Source organism: Bos grunniens, chromosome 15 (genome assembly GCF_055505025.1).
Source record: "Bos grunniens cultivar Pamir isolate PY7600 chromosome 15, Bosgru_T2T1.0, whole genome shotgun sequence".
Classification (NCBI taxonomy): Eukaryota; Metazoa; Chordata; class Mammalia; order Artiodactyla; family Bovidae; genus Bos; species Bos grunniens.
In genome coordinates, this window is record NC_141179.1 from 43,365,036 (window position 1) to 43,379,882 (window position 14,847).

A 14,847-nucleotide genomic window follows, 5' to 3' on the forward strand; every position below is an offset into this window, starting at 1 on the left:
AACGAAGATCATGGCATCCGGTCCCATCACTTCATGGCAAATAGATGGGGAAACAGTGGAAACAGTGTCAGACTTTATTTTGGGGGGCTCCAAAATCACTGCAGATGGTGACTGCAGCCATGAAACTAAAAGACGCTTACTCCTTAGAAGGAAAGTTATGAGCAACCTAGATAGCATATTCAAAATCAGAGACATTACTTTGTCCACAAAGGTCCATCTAGTCAAGGCTATGGTTTTTCCTGTGGTCATGTATGGATGTGCGCCAAAGAATTGATACTTTTGAACTGTGGTGTTGGAGAAGACTCTTGAGAGTCCCTTGGACTGCAAGGAGATCCAACCAGTCCATTCTAAAGGAGATCAGCCCTGGGTGTTCTTTGGAAGGAATGATGCTAAAGCTGAAACTCCAGTACTTTGGCCACCTCATGCAAAGAGTTGACTCATTGGAAAAGACTCTGATGCTGGGAGGGATTGGGGGCAGGAGGAAAAGGGGACGACAGAGGATGAGATGGCTGGATGGCATCACTGACTCGATGGACATGAGTCTGAGTGAACTCCGGGAGTTGGTGATGGACAGGGAGGCCTGGCCTGCTGTGATTCATGGGGTTGCAAAGAGTCAGACACGACTGAGCAACTGAACTGAGGATTGAGAAACATGGGGATACATGATCACTAGAATTCCTTCCTCATCTGAAGTTATTCAGTTGTCATTTGATGAGTATGTACTATATGCTGTGCACTTTGTCAGACAGTGGGATTCAGATATATGAACTGTATTATCTTCAAACTCTCACAGTTGTATAATCCCGTGCTTACCTAGAATCATGTGGTTTATTATCTTGGTCATAAAGATTGTTTACCACATGAAAAGCAAAAAGCCTATAAAATTCAATAAACAACGAATCAACAGGAATAGTTGTGTTCATTTTGAAGAAAAGTAAAAAACAGCAGAATTTCTCAACCTTCTGTCATATTACTGTAAATAAATTACATTTGTATTTGTAAGCCAGTATATTTTTAAAACTAGATATCTGGTACTTACCATTTTTTGTACTGAAACCTTTGTGAGCTCAATGGACATACACATAACACTTTGGGCTTATAAATATATGAGATAGTTGGTCATTTAAACTGCTCTAAATTACGTCTTTTAAAGAAATCAAAGCCATATTTAGTGTGAAAGTTTGTATTGGTCTCTTGTTGTTTCCTGATAATTTTGGGGTTAATTTCACAGTTTAGGAAAATTATTTTCATCAGAGAAAATCTTTTTATTTGCCTCTTTTATTTCTCTTTTAAGGTAAATTTTAAAATTTCTCCTTTAATGACACATAGGAATCTGATCATTTTACATGAGTGATATAAACATAAGTTAATACATTTTAGAACTAAAATCCTAATGTACATCTTGATTTTATTTAATCTCTGGGTATGAGTTTAACATAAGAGAATAATCAGAATTTTCCAGGTTAGGAATTTAGAAGTTCAAGGAATGAGGAATTCTGATAATAATAAGTATATTAGTTAATAAAGGGGCTCTTAAGTCAGATATACCTAGTTCACGTCTTACCCTCTCTGGCTTAAGAGCTGAGGGTCCTTGCTCATCACTGTCCTGTTCTGTTACTTGTACTGCTACCTAAAATGCCCACCCTTTTCCCTTCTGCAGATGCAAACCTCCATTCTCCTCAAAGTTCACCTGCCCTGTCACTTCTTCCGGGAATTAATTCTCTAGCCATCTAGCATGCAGACTTCTCGCTCTGAAGTCTTTAAAGCCATGTTCCCTCAAACCTGGGAGCTAATTGCATGCAGTTGTATTCTACATGTGGCTGTCCTCTCCCATGAGGAACTGCTAGCTTTCCAGGGGAGACCTCATGTATGCTGCTTCTTTTCTAGATGCTTATCTTCATATCCTCAGGTAGCTGATAAATATTTATATTTTTCATTTCTTCCTTTAGTATTTAAACTCTCAAGAATCTTGGGGCTTCTCTGGTGGTTCGGTGGGTAAAAAAATCTGCCTACAATGCGGGAGACCTAGGTTTGATGCCTGGGTTGGGAAGATCCCCTAGAGAAGGGAATGGCTACTCACTCCAGTATTCTGGCCTGGAGAATTCCATGGATTATGTATAGTTCAGTTCAGTCTCTCAGTCGTGTCCAACTCTTTGCAACCTCATGAACTGCAGCATGCCAGGCCTCCCTGTCCATCACCAACTCCCAGAGTCCACCAAACTCATGTCCATTGAGTCGGTGATACTATCCAACCATCTCATCCTCTGTCATCCACTTCTCCTCCAGCCCTCAATCTTTCCCAGCATCAGGGTCTTTTCCAATGAGTCAGCTCTTCATATCAGGTGGCCAAGGTATTAGAGTTTCAGCTTCAACATCAATTCTTCCAATGAACACCCAGGACTGATCTCCTTTAGGATGGACTGGTTGGATCTCCTTGCAGTCCAAGGGACTCTCAAGAGTCTTCTCCAACAACCACAGTTCAAAAGCATCAATTCTTCAGCACTCAGCTTTCTTTATAGTTCAACTCTCACATCCATACATGACTACTGGAAAAATCATAGCCTTGACTAGACAGACCTTTGTTGACAAAGTAATACCTCTGCTTTTCAATATGCTATCTAGGTTGGTCATAGCCTTCCTTCCAAGGAGTAAGCACCTTTTAATTTCATGGCTGCAGTCACCATCTGCAGTGATTTTGAAGCCCAGAAAAATAAAGTCAGCCGCTGTTTCCACTGTTTCCCCATCTATTTGCCATGAAGTGATGGGACCAGATGCCATGATCTTAGTTTTCTGAAGGTTGAGCTTTAAGCCAACTTTTTCACTCTCCTCTTTCACTTTCATCAAGAGGCTCTTTAGTTCCTCTTCACTTTCTGCCATAAGGGTGGTATCATCTGCATATCTGAGGTTATTGATATTTCTCCTGGTAATCTTGATTCCAGCTTGTGCTTCTTCCAGCCCAGCGTTTCTCATGATGTACTCTGCATAGAAGTTAAACAAGCAGGGTGACAATATACAGCCTTGACATACTCCTTTTCCTATTTGGAACCAGTCTGTTGTTCCATGTCCAATTCTAACTGTTGCTTCCTGACCTGCATACAGGTTTCTCAAGAAGCAGGTCAGGTGGTCTGGTATTCCCATCTCTTGAAGGATTTTCCAGTGTGTGGTGATCCACACAGTCAAAGGCTTTGGCTTGTCAATAAAGCAGAAATAGATGTTTTTCTGGAACTCTCTTGCTTTTTCCATGATCCAGCGGATGTTGGCAATTTGATCTCTGGTTCCCCTGCCTTTTCTAAAACCAGCTTGAACATCTGGAAGTTCACAGTTCACTTATTGCTAAAGCCTGGCTTGGAAGGTTTTGAGCATTACTTTACTGGCGTGTGAGGTGAGTGCAATTGTGCGGTAGTTTGAGCATTCTTTGGCATTGCCTTTCTTTGGGATTGGAATGAAAACTGACCTTTTCCAGTCCTGTGGCCACTGCTGAGTTTTCCAAATTTGCTGGCATATTGAGTGTAGCACTTTCACAGCATCATCTTTCAAATGATTTCAAAAGACAAAATTTTAAAGACAAATTTTAACTACCTTAACAGTCTTTTCTCTTTTGCTTTATTCTTATATTAAATATAATAAATGTCTTTTCAATATTTGAAGATACTTCTTTTCTTCTGTTTAATACCTACCCTTCCTGTAAGATGCCTTAAACCAGATGATGATGTGTGACACACAATAGGTTGGGGAACTAGAATGAAGGTTGGAACTTTGGGACCATGCCTGCACTCCAGGAAAGAAATGTGTGTCAGGAATGACTTGCCATGCAACACAATTAATGAATGCAATTCTAGAATCATGGCACTTTGTCTTGCTTCTTTCCTGGACATTGTCCTCTCCAGACACATTTCTCCAGCAGAGGCTGGTAAAATGAGCAGCAGAGACTAGAGATGAGCTGTAAAGTGCTGTTGCTTAGTCTGTGCCCTGTTTTCCTTTAGTTGGTGAGCAGACAGTTGTACGAAGTTTCCCCATTGCCTCCATCACCAAGGAGAAGAAGATCACAATGCAGAACCAGCTACAACAGAACATGCAAGAAGGACTGCAGGTCACATCGGCGTCTTTTCAGGTATCAAGAAAGGGAGCCGCCACTGTGCTGTCAACATTTCTCTACAGATGTTGTCATTTGTAGACATTTGTCATGTCTACAAATGACGTCATCTACAAATGATAGCCACTTTCTTTTGATCATATATGGTCAGGAGTTAGAGGAGGAGGAGGAGGAGGTTCTATGAGGGTAATCTTCAACTGAGTCAGCTCATGAACAGCATTGGATTTATTTAATCCTCTGTTTCCTGAGCCCTTCAGTCAGCTCAGAGTAACAATGGATAATCTGTTGATATTGAGTGATCTCACAAATTCAGACTCACACTGTTGACTCTTATTCTCTGCCATGTAATACTTCAATTTGTGCTTGATAGAGCCTTTAGATAGCATCTCTTGGCATCTGTTTCTGGAGGAAATGCATGTGGCTCTTCTATGGAAGAGGCAGATCTCTGAGAATTACAGCAAGGGCTAAAGTACTGTTGATTATAAGTAAACCTTGGTGAAGCCAAGGTTTTTCCAGGGAGCGCTGAACATTTCAGAACTTGTGGGAATTACTGATGCTAACCAGATACTCAGAAGAGTGATCTTTTCTTAGTTTTGCTTTTTTTAAAAAAAAAAAATAATAATTCTCAAGAGCACATTTTGCTCTTCCCACTCTTGTGCCTTGTTTCTGACTTCTCAGATTTCCAGGGATTCCAGTTCTTGCCCTGTTCCTTCCAGTCAAGAAGCTCTCCCTAATACTTCCATATTCTGGTTGTGTGAAATGTAAGCCTTCTAATCTGTAGGTCCAGACCTGCTCTGGCCACATGAGAGTACTGATCTCTTAGGGATTTCTTCATTATTCCAACTGCCAAAGGACTCTAAACTAGAATGCTGTGGTCTCAGAGCTCTGCCTCTTCCATAGAAGAGCCACAGGCATTTCCTCCAGAAACAGATGCCAAGAGACACTGTCTAAAGGCTCTATCAAACACATGGGTCTACCAATTAGGATTCTAGTCAAACTTAATTTTTTCTCCCTAGATTTATAAGTATCTCTGGATAGGAAGACACTTCCTTAGGCAAAATCCCCTATCTAGGACCACCAGTGGTTGTTAAACAAGGACACAATTCCTACTCCAGCCACTATAAGTTAACTTCCCTATCGCATCTAAAAAAGACAGTCCTGAATTCCCTGGCAGTCCAGTGGTTAGGACTCCACACTTTCATTGCTGAGGGCCCGGGTTCAACTCTGGTCAAGGAACTAACATCCCACAAGCCACACAGTGCAGCCAAAAAGGAAAAGAAATTGAGAAAAGATAGTCTTAAAGAAACCCAACTTCAACATACATTATTTTCCTTACCAACCAACCATCTATCACAAGTAAACCTTTCTGAGCCCTCAATTTATTGAGCCCCTTTTTATTTTTAAAAATTTTAAATTGTATTGCATGATATCCAAAGTCCCTTCAACCTCTAACCTCTTGTCATTTAGTATTGTTATTTTTTTGTTATTTCAGTAATTGGCGGGGAAGCTACCTAGAAATCCTTAATGTTTCTGCTATGTTTAATTTCTTCTGTCTCTAGTTGGTTAAAGTGGCATTTGATGAAGAAGTGAGCCCAGAAGTCGTAGAGGTCTTCAGGAAGCAGCTGATGAAGCTCCGTTACCCTCAGTCCGTTTTTACCACCTTTGCCTTTGCTGCTGGACAAACTGCCCCACAGATCATTTCACCCAAGCAGAAGGAGAAGAACACTTCCTTTCGGTGAGGAGACAGTTTCTTCATTTCAGCTCTCCCAAAGTTGAAAGTCACTGTCAGGGAATGTGACCCATCTCCTAAGTCAGTATGTGTTTGCCATTCTGTCACACCCACTGAACGAAGCTCAGGAGTTATGGAGAGCAGCAATGACATATGGAACAATCATGTTCATTGCTTATGATGCAGTTTTAGAATGTGAAGTTCTGTTTTCCCTTTTTCCTCTGTTGCTCAGTTTCTACCTTTGAGCAATCCCTTTAGTTTCCATCAATACCCAGGTCAAGTAAACAGTTTTGTTCTGATTGAGAGGTGAGAACATTTTTTTTTTTCCCCCACTTTTTTTTTTTAATTGGAGGCTATAACATGAGTCAGCCATGGGTGTACACATGTTCCCCATCCTGAATCCCCCTCCCACCTTCCTCCGCATCCCATCCCTCTGGGTCATCCCAGTGCACCAGCCCTGAGCACCCTGTCTCATGCATTGAACCTGGACTGGCGATCTGTTTCACATATGATAATATATGTGTTTCAACACTATTCTCTCAAATCATCCCACCCTTGCCTTCTCCCACAGAGTCCAAAAGACTGTTCTATACATCTGTGTCTCTTTTGCTGTCTTGCATATAGGGTTATCACTACTATTTTTCTAAATTCCATATATATGCATTAGTATACTGTATTGGTGTTTTTCTTTCTAACTTACTTCCCTCTGTATAATAGGCTCCAGTTTCATCCACCTCATTAGAACTGATTCAAATGTATTATTTTTAATGGCTAAGTAATATTCCATTGTGTATATGTACCACAGCTTTCTTATCCATTCGTCTGCTGATGGGCTTTTTATTTAATGTCAAATTTATACAAAGGTTACAACACAGTGCAAAGGAGTCCTGTATACCCTTTACCTAGATTCACCAGTTGCTTATGCTTTATTCCATTCTCTTTATCATTTTATCTCTCATATATATTTTCTTAAACATTTGAGTTACATACATAATGCTCCTTTTTTCTTTAATATGTCAATATATATTTCTAAGAACAAAGACATTATTTTATGTAACCACAGTACAGTAATCCAACCAGGAAATTTAATTGATATAAAACTTTCACCTGACCAGATTTCATATTTAAATTTTGCTTATGAGCCTTTGCAGCTCCTTTTTTTTCTGTCTGGTAGAGGATCCAATCCAGGATCAGTCATTGCATTTCCTTTTGTCACATTTCTTTAGTAGGAACCCTTATTTTTTAATGAAAATGTTTATGAATTTATGTTGAAACATTTACATTTGAATGGTTACAAAATAATAATTGCTTTAAAATGTTCTTCAATTAATGGTAAAATATAAGGGTTAATATTGCAGTCCATTCACCATTAATCACCTGGAGTTTGGGCATCTGCTAGTACAAATTACATATTAGGGTTACTCTGCGGACTTTGGAGAAAAGGCCTTCCTTTTGCCTGAAAGTGGGGCCGGGTGGAGATTATAGGCCATTTGAGGTTGCAGGCAGTATGTCATTTCTAAACTGCATGGCTAGCCACTCGTACCATTGTTACCTGGTAAGCAAAGGAGACCACGCATATGCAGGTGTGAGATGCTGAAGAAGCATGAACAGCATTTTAAACATTTAAATGGTGAGCCAGGCGTTGCATCTTAGCACTGTGTGGTCACAGAGGAGCCTATGATATTCATTGTTTTAACTCTCTGTGGAAGAAACAAAGCTTTGTATGGTGTTTTATGTTTAGAAACTGTTGGGGTGAGGGTGGTTATATATCTGTAAAATCAAGCTTATTCTATCAAGCTACAACAGAGACATATCAATTTTAAACCTTAAAATCTCTTAGTATTATCTTGCATATATAAAACAAAAGATACAGCTCTAGCTGGGAAAACATTCAAAAATCCCCTTGAGTTTAAGTTACATCTGAAGTGATTCACAAAAGGCTTAATTTAGGAAATATCTATATTGTGTGAATTCTAAAAATTACATAAAACAGCATTTTAATTTGAGGTCCATAACCCTCAAATTTACATTTCAGATCACTAAAGATGAGGTCTGATAAAACTATTTGTCTGTAAAAGAATCCTTATCACTTTTCATTGAACAACAAGAAAACACAGGAAAAGTTCTGTTGTTGTATGTGGACAAATAAATCAAAAACATTCTTACTTGAAACCGTCACCTCAATATGATTATTCAGGAAATGGGACCTTTGTTTAATTCTTTGGATTATAAATATCTACACCCAGAATTTCTATCAGCAATAAAAACTAAACTATTTAAATAAGGTACTTTTAGATCCAAATATCTTAAATCCTAGTTTCTCTGTAATTAAAGCTGATTCTCAAAAGGGTACTCAGATTTCTGATTTCTTGTCTTTTCTCCTCTCAGAAAAGGGAATTATGTTAATTATTCTTTTCCATATCTCAGAAGGTTTCTAGTGTCAGAAGGCAGGACACTACACTTACACATTTAAAGCATTTAAGAAATAAGTGGAGGTGCTACCAGCTACATTTGTGGTGATCTTAAAGAAAACCTATGAGTTAGTAGAGATTCTGAATCAGTAGAGAAGGAGGTAGGCTGGCTTTCCACGCAGGAGGACTTCTGCAAGCATGGTCTCTGGTGGAGGCAGTGGCATGGATAAACAGAGTGAGTTGGGGGCATGCTTGACAAAAAGCCAAACTGAGGAGTTTAGATTGGGGATGAGAAATAGTCTGTGTCCCACTCTAGGTTCTTGCACTTTTTGCCTAACACAGTGTCCTGATGATAACGTGATATAGTAAATTAGCCTTCTGCCATATAAAAAGTGACCTGAAGAAAGAGAGCCTTAATGAAGGTCTGGATAATACTAACGGGTGTGGCGGTAGAGAAAAAACAAGTTGAGCAACATGGGTATCAAAAAATGTAAGTGGCATTTTCATAGTAAATTAACATTCTCTTTGGTTTTATAACTCGCAGCACTTTCTCGAAAACCATTGTGAAAGGTGCTAAAAGGGCAGGCAAAATGACGATTGGGCGGCAGTATTTACTGAAGAGGAGGACAGGGACGATTGTGGAAGAGAGAGTGAGCCGTCCTGGATGGAATGAAGACGATGACGTATCTGGTATGTGAGAACTCGTTTTTCCTTCGTGAATGAACTTTGTTCTTTCTTCTTATATGAGTAAGAACAAGAGAGAAAGACATAGTTGCACTTAAACCTGACTCTTAAAAACCTACCTCATAAGATGGGAGGCACCACCTTCTCAGAACTGGAAAAACATTTTTTTGGTTTGCCTAGTATTCCATTGTTCAGGTGAGATTCTGTTAAGTTGTATTCCTCCTTTGGGCTTCCCAGGTAGCGCTAATGGTAAAGAACCTGCCTGCCAATGCAGGAGATGTAAGAGATGCGGGGTCATCCCCTGAGTTGGGAAAATCCCCTGGAGGAGGGCCTGGCAACCCTCTCCTATTCTTGCCTGGAGAATCCCCATGGACAGAGGGGCCTGGCAGACTACAGTCCATGGGGTCGCAGGGAGTCAGACACGACCGAAGCGACATAGCACACACACTCCTCCACTAAATCCATAGAGCCAGTTGGCCACTGTTAGGTGGGTGTTCCTGCCTGGAGAATCCCAGGGACGGCGGGGCCTGGTGGGCTGCCGTCTATGGGGTCGCACAGAGCTGGACACGACTGAAGCGACTTAGCAGCAGCAGCATGTGGGTCTCATTAAAAAGAGAAAGAAAGAAATCCCACTGCACAGGAAATTTAGGTATAAAGTTGTCCCCTGTACTTTATTGTTATGGAATAAGAATAAGAAAATAAGGGCATAAATTATTCAAAGTTGAATATTTGGGGTTTTGGTGAGAACATTGTGGGTACTCCTAATCTATATGGGGAATCTAAGATGAAGGCATTCTTAGGTGATAAGAAAAAAATGCCTGCTAAATATCTAAAAGAGCAGAACCTGGGAAGCTGAGATAACTCAGTCAGGAAACTAGTAGCAAAATTTTTCTATTCCTTAACCCAATGTCAAGTATGCTTATGGAATTAACACTAGAGAGAATCTGATCTAAGAGAGAGGATGCCATTGCATCCTTTTTCTTCTCAGACTCTTAGACTGGATCACCAGTGATTATACAACTACTACTTTTACTGCCACTAATAACAACAGAAGAACATTTTAAAGAAAGAACTATCATCTTTAGAGAGATCTTTGGCTAAAGGTCTCCATTTCAGTATGTGTAGCTACAGGCTTGCCTCTGGGGGCAGTGAAAAGATCATTTATTGGAACCCGGGCTTCTCACAGTCACATGGAAAGTCATACAAAAATTACTGCTACCCGTCACTATTGACTCTTCTAATTTAAAGCTTTTATGATTTCACAGAACAAAAACTTGTTCTATGATAATTATTCCTCCAAAAGACCAAATTATGTAATACTCTTTGCTCTTCTAAAGATAAGAGGCCAAAACAAATAAAACTGATACTTAATGATGCATTTGCATTGTGAAGTTCACAAACTAAAGCACAAAGGCTTATATTTATAGAAATAAGCTAGGTTTTTTTTTTTCTTTTAATTGAAGAGAGCTATATCTTTCCCTTTGACATTAGAACTTTGAGTACATTTCCAAAAACTTTGAAAGGTTAATTTTAATTCTCTCATTGTAAAAATAAGTAGGAAAGTAAATTAGGACAGTTTTTAACATGGAATTTTTTTTTTTTTTAGTTAGAACATGCAGTACCAATTAGGAATGTTGTTGTTTTTAATCCTCCCTAAAATACTTGGTTATTGGGTAAACTCTTCCAACATCTAAAATTTTAAAGGCTTCTGTAACCTGTGATTGCAAAATTGAGGGAGTTTCCCATGTACACCACATCCTCTGACAAAATAAAACTTCCACCAAATATAACTTCTTCATATCTAAGAAAGATCCTTTCCCAGTAGTGAACTTCTGCTTAATTAAGAATTTCTAATGAAAGTGTATGCTCTTTAAAGTTAACTGAAACCTGATGAGTTTGTGTAATGATTATGTTAGAGGTGAGTTTTACTAATAGGTTAGTCTCTCACAAAGTATGAGTGTTTACAGAGTCCTAAATAGAAATCACTCCAGGTGGACAGTAAAAATCAAGCCTGACTAACAAAGAAAAATATGGGTAATATATTCAAAATTATATTGTTTTTAGAAATTTTAAGTTACTTTCCCTGACATTTTGAGTTAGTTGAGCTCCTAATATTTTATTTCCTGACTATTACAGTTTATGTTTGAGCATAATGATGCCTCATAGAAGTTCCATGATTCAATTTTTGGCATACATAGCACCTCTAGCCTTAATATAAACCTCTCTTGGTTAAAGATCCTCTTTAGAAGGAAGTTTTTAATCCTGTACTTTGAGCTATCTCATTTCTTCAAAACCTGTTTCTGCCATCAAGTTTCAGATGATAGTGAACTCCCCACGAGTACCACTCTAAAGGCCTCAGAGAAATCTACCATGGAACAGCTAGTAGAAAAAGCTTGTTTCAGAGACTATCAGCGTTTGGGTTTGGGAACCATAAGTGGCAGCTCCTCTCGCTCTAAACCAGAGTACTTTCGAATCACTGCCTCCAACAGGATGTACTCACTCTGCCGGAGGTAAGTCTGTTAGTCTCTCCAAAAGAGACCTTCCTTTCTTCCATTTGAGTCTTGAATGGGCTATTTGCATCCATAGCCAAGAGAGAGATGCTGGAAAACAGGAGCAGGCTGTCCAGGGGTATGTGTGTTTAAGGGACATTTTTTGTGCAGCATGTGCAAGCGTCTCACTGACATTCTCACAAGTATAGCTGTATCACTGAACAGTGCCTATGTTAGATCAGAAAGTGGACGGTAATAGTTTCTGTCCATTTTATGAATTTCCCATATTTGTCTTTCTCTTCCTGTTTGCCCCTCTTCTAGCATGCCTGAGATAGCGCGAAGTAGGAATAGAATTTGCCCAGGCAGAGGAGAGATGAAAATATACTGTAGGTCAAGGGACTGCAAACTTTTTCCTTAAAGGACCAGATAGTACATATTTTCAACTTTACTCAGCATATGTTCTCTTATTGCAGCTATTGAACTCTGCCACTGAAGCAGCCATAGCCAGTACATAAAGAAATGGGCAAGGCCGGTTTGGGCCCAGGCCGTAATTTGCTAATCCAAGTGTAGGTCAGGTTTCCTTATGCTGTCTAAATAGAATTTTTTCAAGAGATATTACTTAAAGAATAATATGAACACATGTTCTTTTTTCTACTGTGTCTACTGCTATTTTTTATATATCTGTTAAGCCCTATTTCCTGCTTTATGTCTTTTAAAACTACATTTTTACCCTCCACAAGTTTGATCATTTTCAGGTAAGTTCTTTTCTTTGCATGTATAAATTTCTGGTTTGATTAAATACAATAACACTATGAAAGTACTTTGTAACTTATAAGTCTTGTACATATTTTAGAAAGTTGTCTTAATGTTACTATTAGTTTAAGCCCTGCTGTTCTTGAAGAACTGTAGCTATCTCATTTTAAATGACAGTTTAAGTGTACAAATACAAATGTGAAACTTGAGAAACATATTGGGAATGTAGATTGACATTTGGGATAAATAAAAATTTCACATTAAGTACTGAAAGGCTGTGACTTTGTTGAGTATGCAGTAATTTTCCTAATACTCTCTCCTTCTAACCAAATTTTCTTTGTAGTTAAGTGTAAGCAAAGGCATAAGGTGTGACGTCCTGCTATTTGAGAAGCTTGTTATCAAAATCTTATCTGACAGTGAGAAAACAGATGTTACTTATCATTTCACTCTGTCAGAAACAAAATAAAATCTGAATATACCATTTATTCTAATGATTATTATAAGGAGATTATGGTGATATTAAATAGCATAAACCCATAAGCTATTAGAAGGAAATATAATAGTAAATAATCCAAAAGAAGGCAAGAAAGAGAGAAAAGGAATCATGCAGCAGATGGGACAAATAGAAAGCAAATAGTAAGATAGTATAAATTCAGATATACCAGTAATTATATTACTTATAATATTGATAAATGTTCCAGTTAAAAGAAAAAGATAATCCGAATTTTTTAAGCTTTATGCTGCTTTTAAGGGCTATATCTAATATACAAAATTACCAAAAGGTTGAAAGTGAACAGAAAGAATACAGCATGCAAAACCACCTTTTTAAAATAAAGCTATCGTCAATATATAAATTTTAAAATATATTTTAAAGTAAAATTTTACTAGCAATAAAAAAAAGATGGCTCATAATGACAAAAGGTTCATTTCATTCAGAATTCATTATGACCAAGTGTAGTTTATTACAAGAATGCTAAACTTGCTAACAATTGAAAATTAATCAGCACAGTTCACCACATTAAAAGAATTACAGACTATTGTAAGTTCATTGTATACAGAAAAGCATTTATAAAGTATAATATATGAGTTTTTACAAAAAACTTTAAGCAGATTGGAAATACAGGGAGAGCTTCTTAATTTCCTAAGTTTCTAAAAAATATATCCTGCAGCAAAAATTACTTAAGGTAAAGTATTGACACCTTGTACTCTGAGATCCGGACAAAAGTGCCCACTATCACCACTTCTAGTCAGTGTTGTATTAGAGGTCTTAGGAAGTACACAAAAATTAGAAAAATTAATAATAAAAGAAAGATTGAAAGGAAAGAAAGAAAACTGCTTTTCACAGATGATCTGATTAAACAGAAAATCTGAGGGACTCATCTGATAAACTTGTTATATTAATAAGCAAATTTGCAAGGTTATTATAAAAAATTAGTCATGTATATACACCAAAAACAAAAGATGAAATTTTAAATGATGTTATTTTGATACTATTAGTACTATTTAAAGTAGCACTAAAAAACATTATTAAACACTTGGGACTAAATCTAATACAAGATGTATAAAATCTCTACATGGTACAGTCAAAACAGTATTAAGGATGACAAATAAATAGATATTTAATGTTCTTGGACTAGAATATTCAGTACTCTAAAACTGTGATTTCTCCAGACATTGACCTATAGAGTCAATACAATCGCAATTAAAATCCCAGCAAAATGTTCACAGAAATTGAAAAGATGATTCTAAGAGTTACATTAAAATGCAAAAGGCCAGAAGTAGCAGGATCGTCTTACAGAATAATATTATAGGATATCAAGACTTTATATAAAGTAACAGTAATTAAGGCAGTATCGAATGTTCACAGGAATAAACAGATCACTAGAGCAAAATAGGGAATATAGAAAAATCTCAACATATGAGAACACTTGGCTTAAGATAAAGATAGCATTTAAAAATAGTAGATAAAAGATATTTTTCAATATATGGTGCTGGATATCCATACAAGGAAAAAATTAATGTTGACCTCTACCTTACACTACATAGGCAAAAATCAATTCCCACTGATCTGTAGAGCTACATGATCTACATGAAAAAGGTTAAAATTTTAAATAAAGCTTCTAGAAGATATTTCTTAAGACAGGAAAAAAGCTATCCATAAAGTAAAAGATTGCTAAGTTAAGAAGTTTTATATATCAGAAAACATTATTAGGGGGATAAAAAGGCAATAACCAAAGGCAGAGGATGTCCTCTTTTGTGAGGATATCCTAGTGGGCAATAAATATCTAAAAAGATGCTTATGTGACTCTTGGCATAACTGATGCCATCTTGGGCCTTAACAGTTTCTCCTGTCTTTTCGCTGACCCTGCCCAACACTGTACTATGCAGTGAATCACTTCTCTGTCATCAAGAGCTTTGTAGTTAATAGATATTGTTTAATGCTTATTAGGACCAGGTAGTCTGTATGCTCTGTTAGTTCCCAAACAATGATGAAAACCTTCCCTGAAGTATTCCCAGGGCCCATGAGACTAGTGACCTATTATTCTTAACTTGGGAATGCACATCCTGTTTCTAAGCACCTACCGCCATACCCTAGGTTGACTATAAAATTGTCCTGGGCTCAGAGTATAGTAGCAAATGTTTCCTGATCATTATCCACTGATAGATCCCACCCTGTGAGTAAGTTAC

At 37.7% G+C, this 14,847-nt stretch overlaps 1 protein-coding gene across 7 annotated transcripts in view; it reads left to right on the forward strand.

Moving 5' to 3' along the window:
- SBF2 (SET binding factor 2) overlaps positions 1–14,847 on the forward strand; it is a 499,142-nt gene that overhangs the window by 426,114 nt on the left and 58,181 nt on the right. For all 7 annotated transcript variants that reach the window (XM_086340089.1, XM_086340087.1, XM_086340088.1 and 4 more), the window contains exons 23-26: positions 3,984–4,111; positions 5,653–5,828; positions 8,778–8,923; positions 11,229–11,427. In XM_086340089.1, the coding sequence (XP_086196215.1) occupies positions 3,984–4,111; positions 5,653–5,828; positions 8,778–8,923; positions 11,229–11,427 (649 nt within the window). The remainder of the gene's footprint in view (positions 1–3,983; positions 4,112–5,652; positions 5,829–8,777; positions 8,924–11,228; positions 11,428–14,847) is intronic.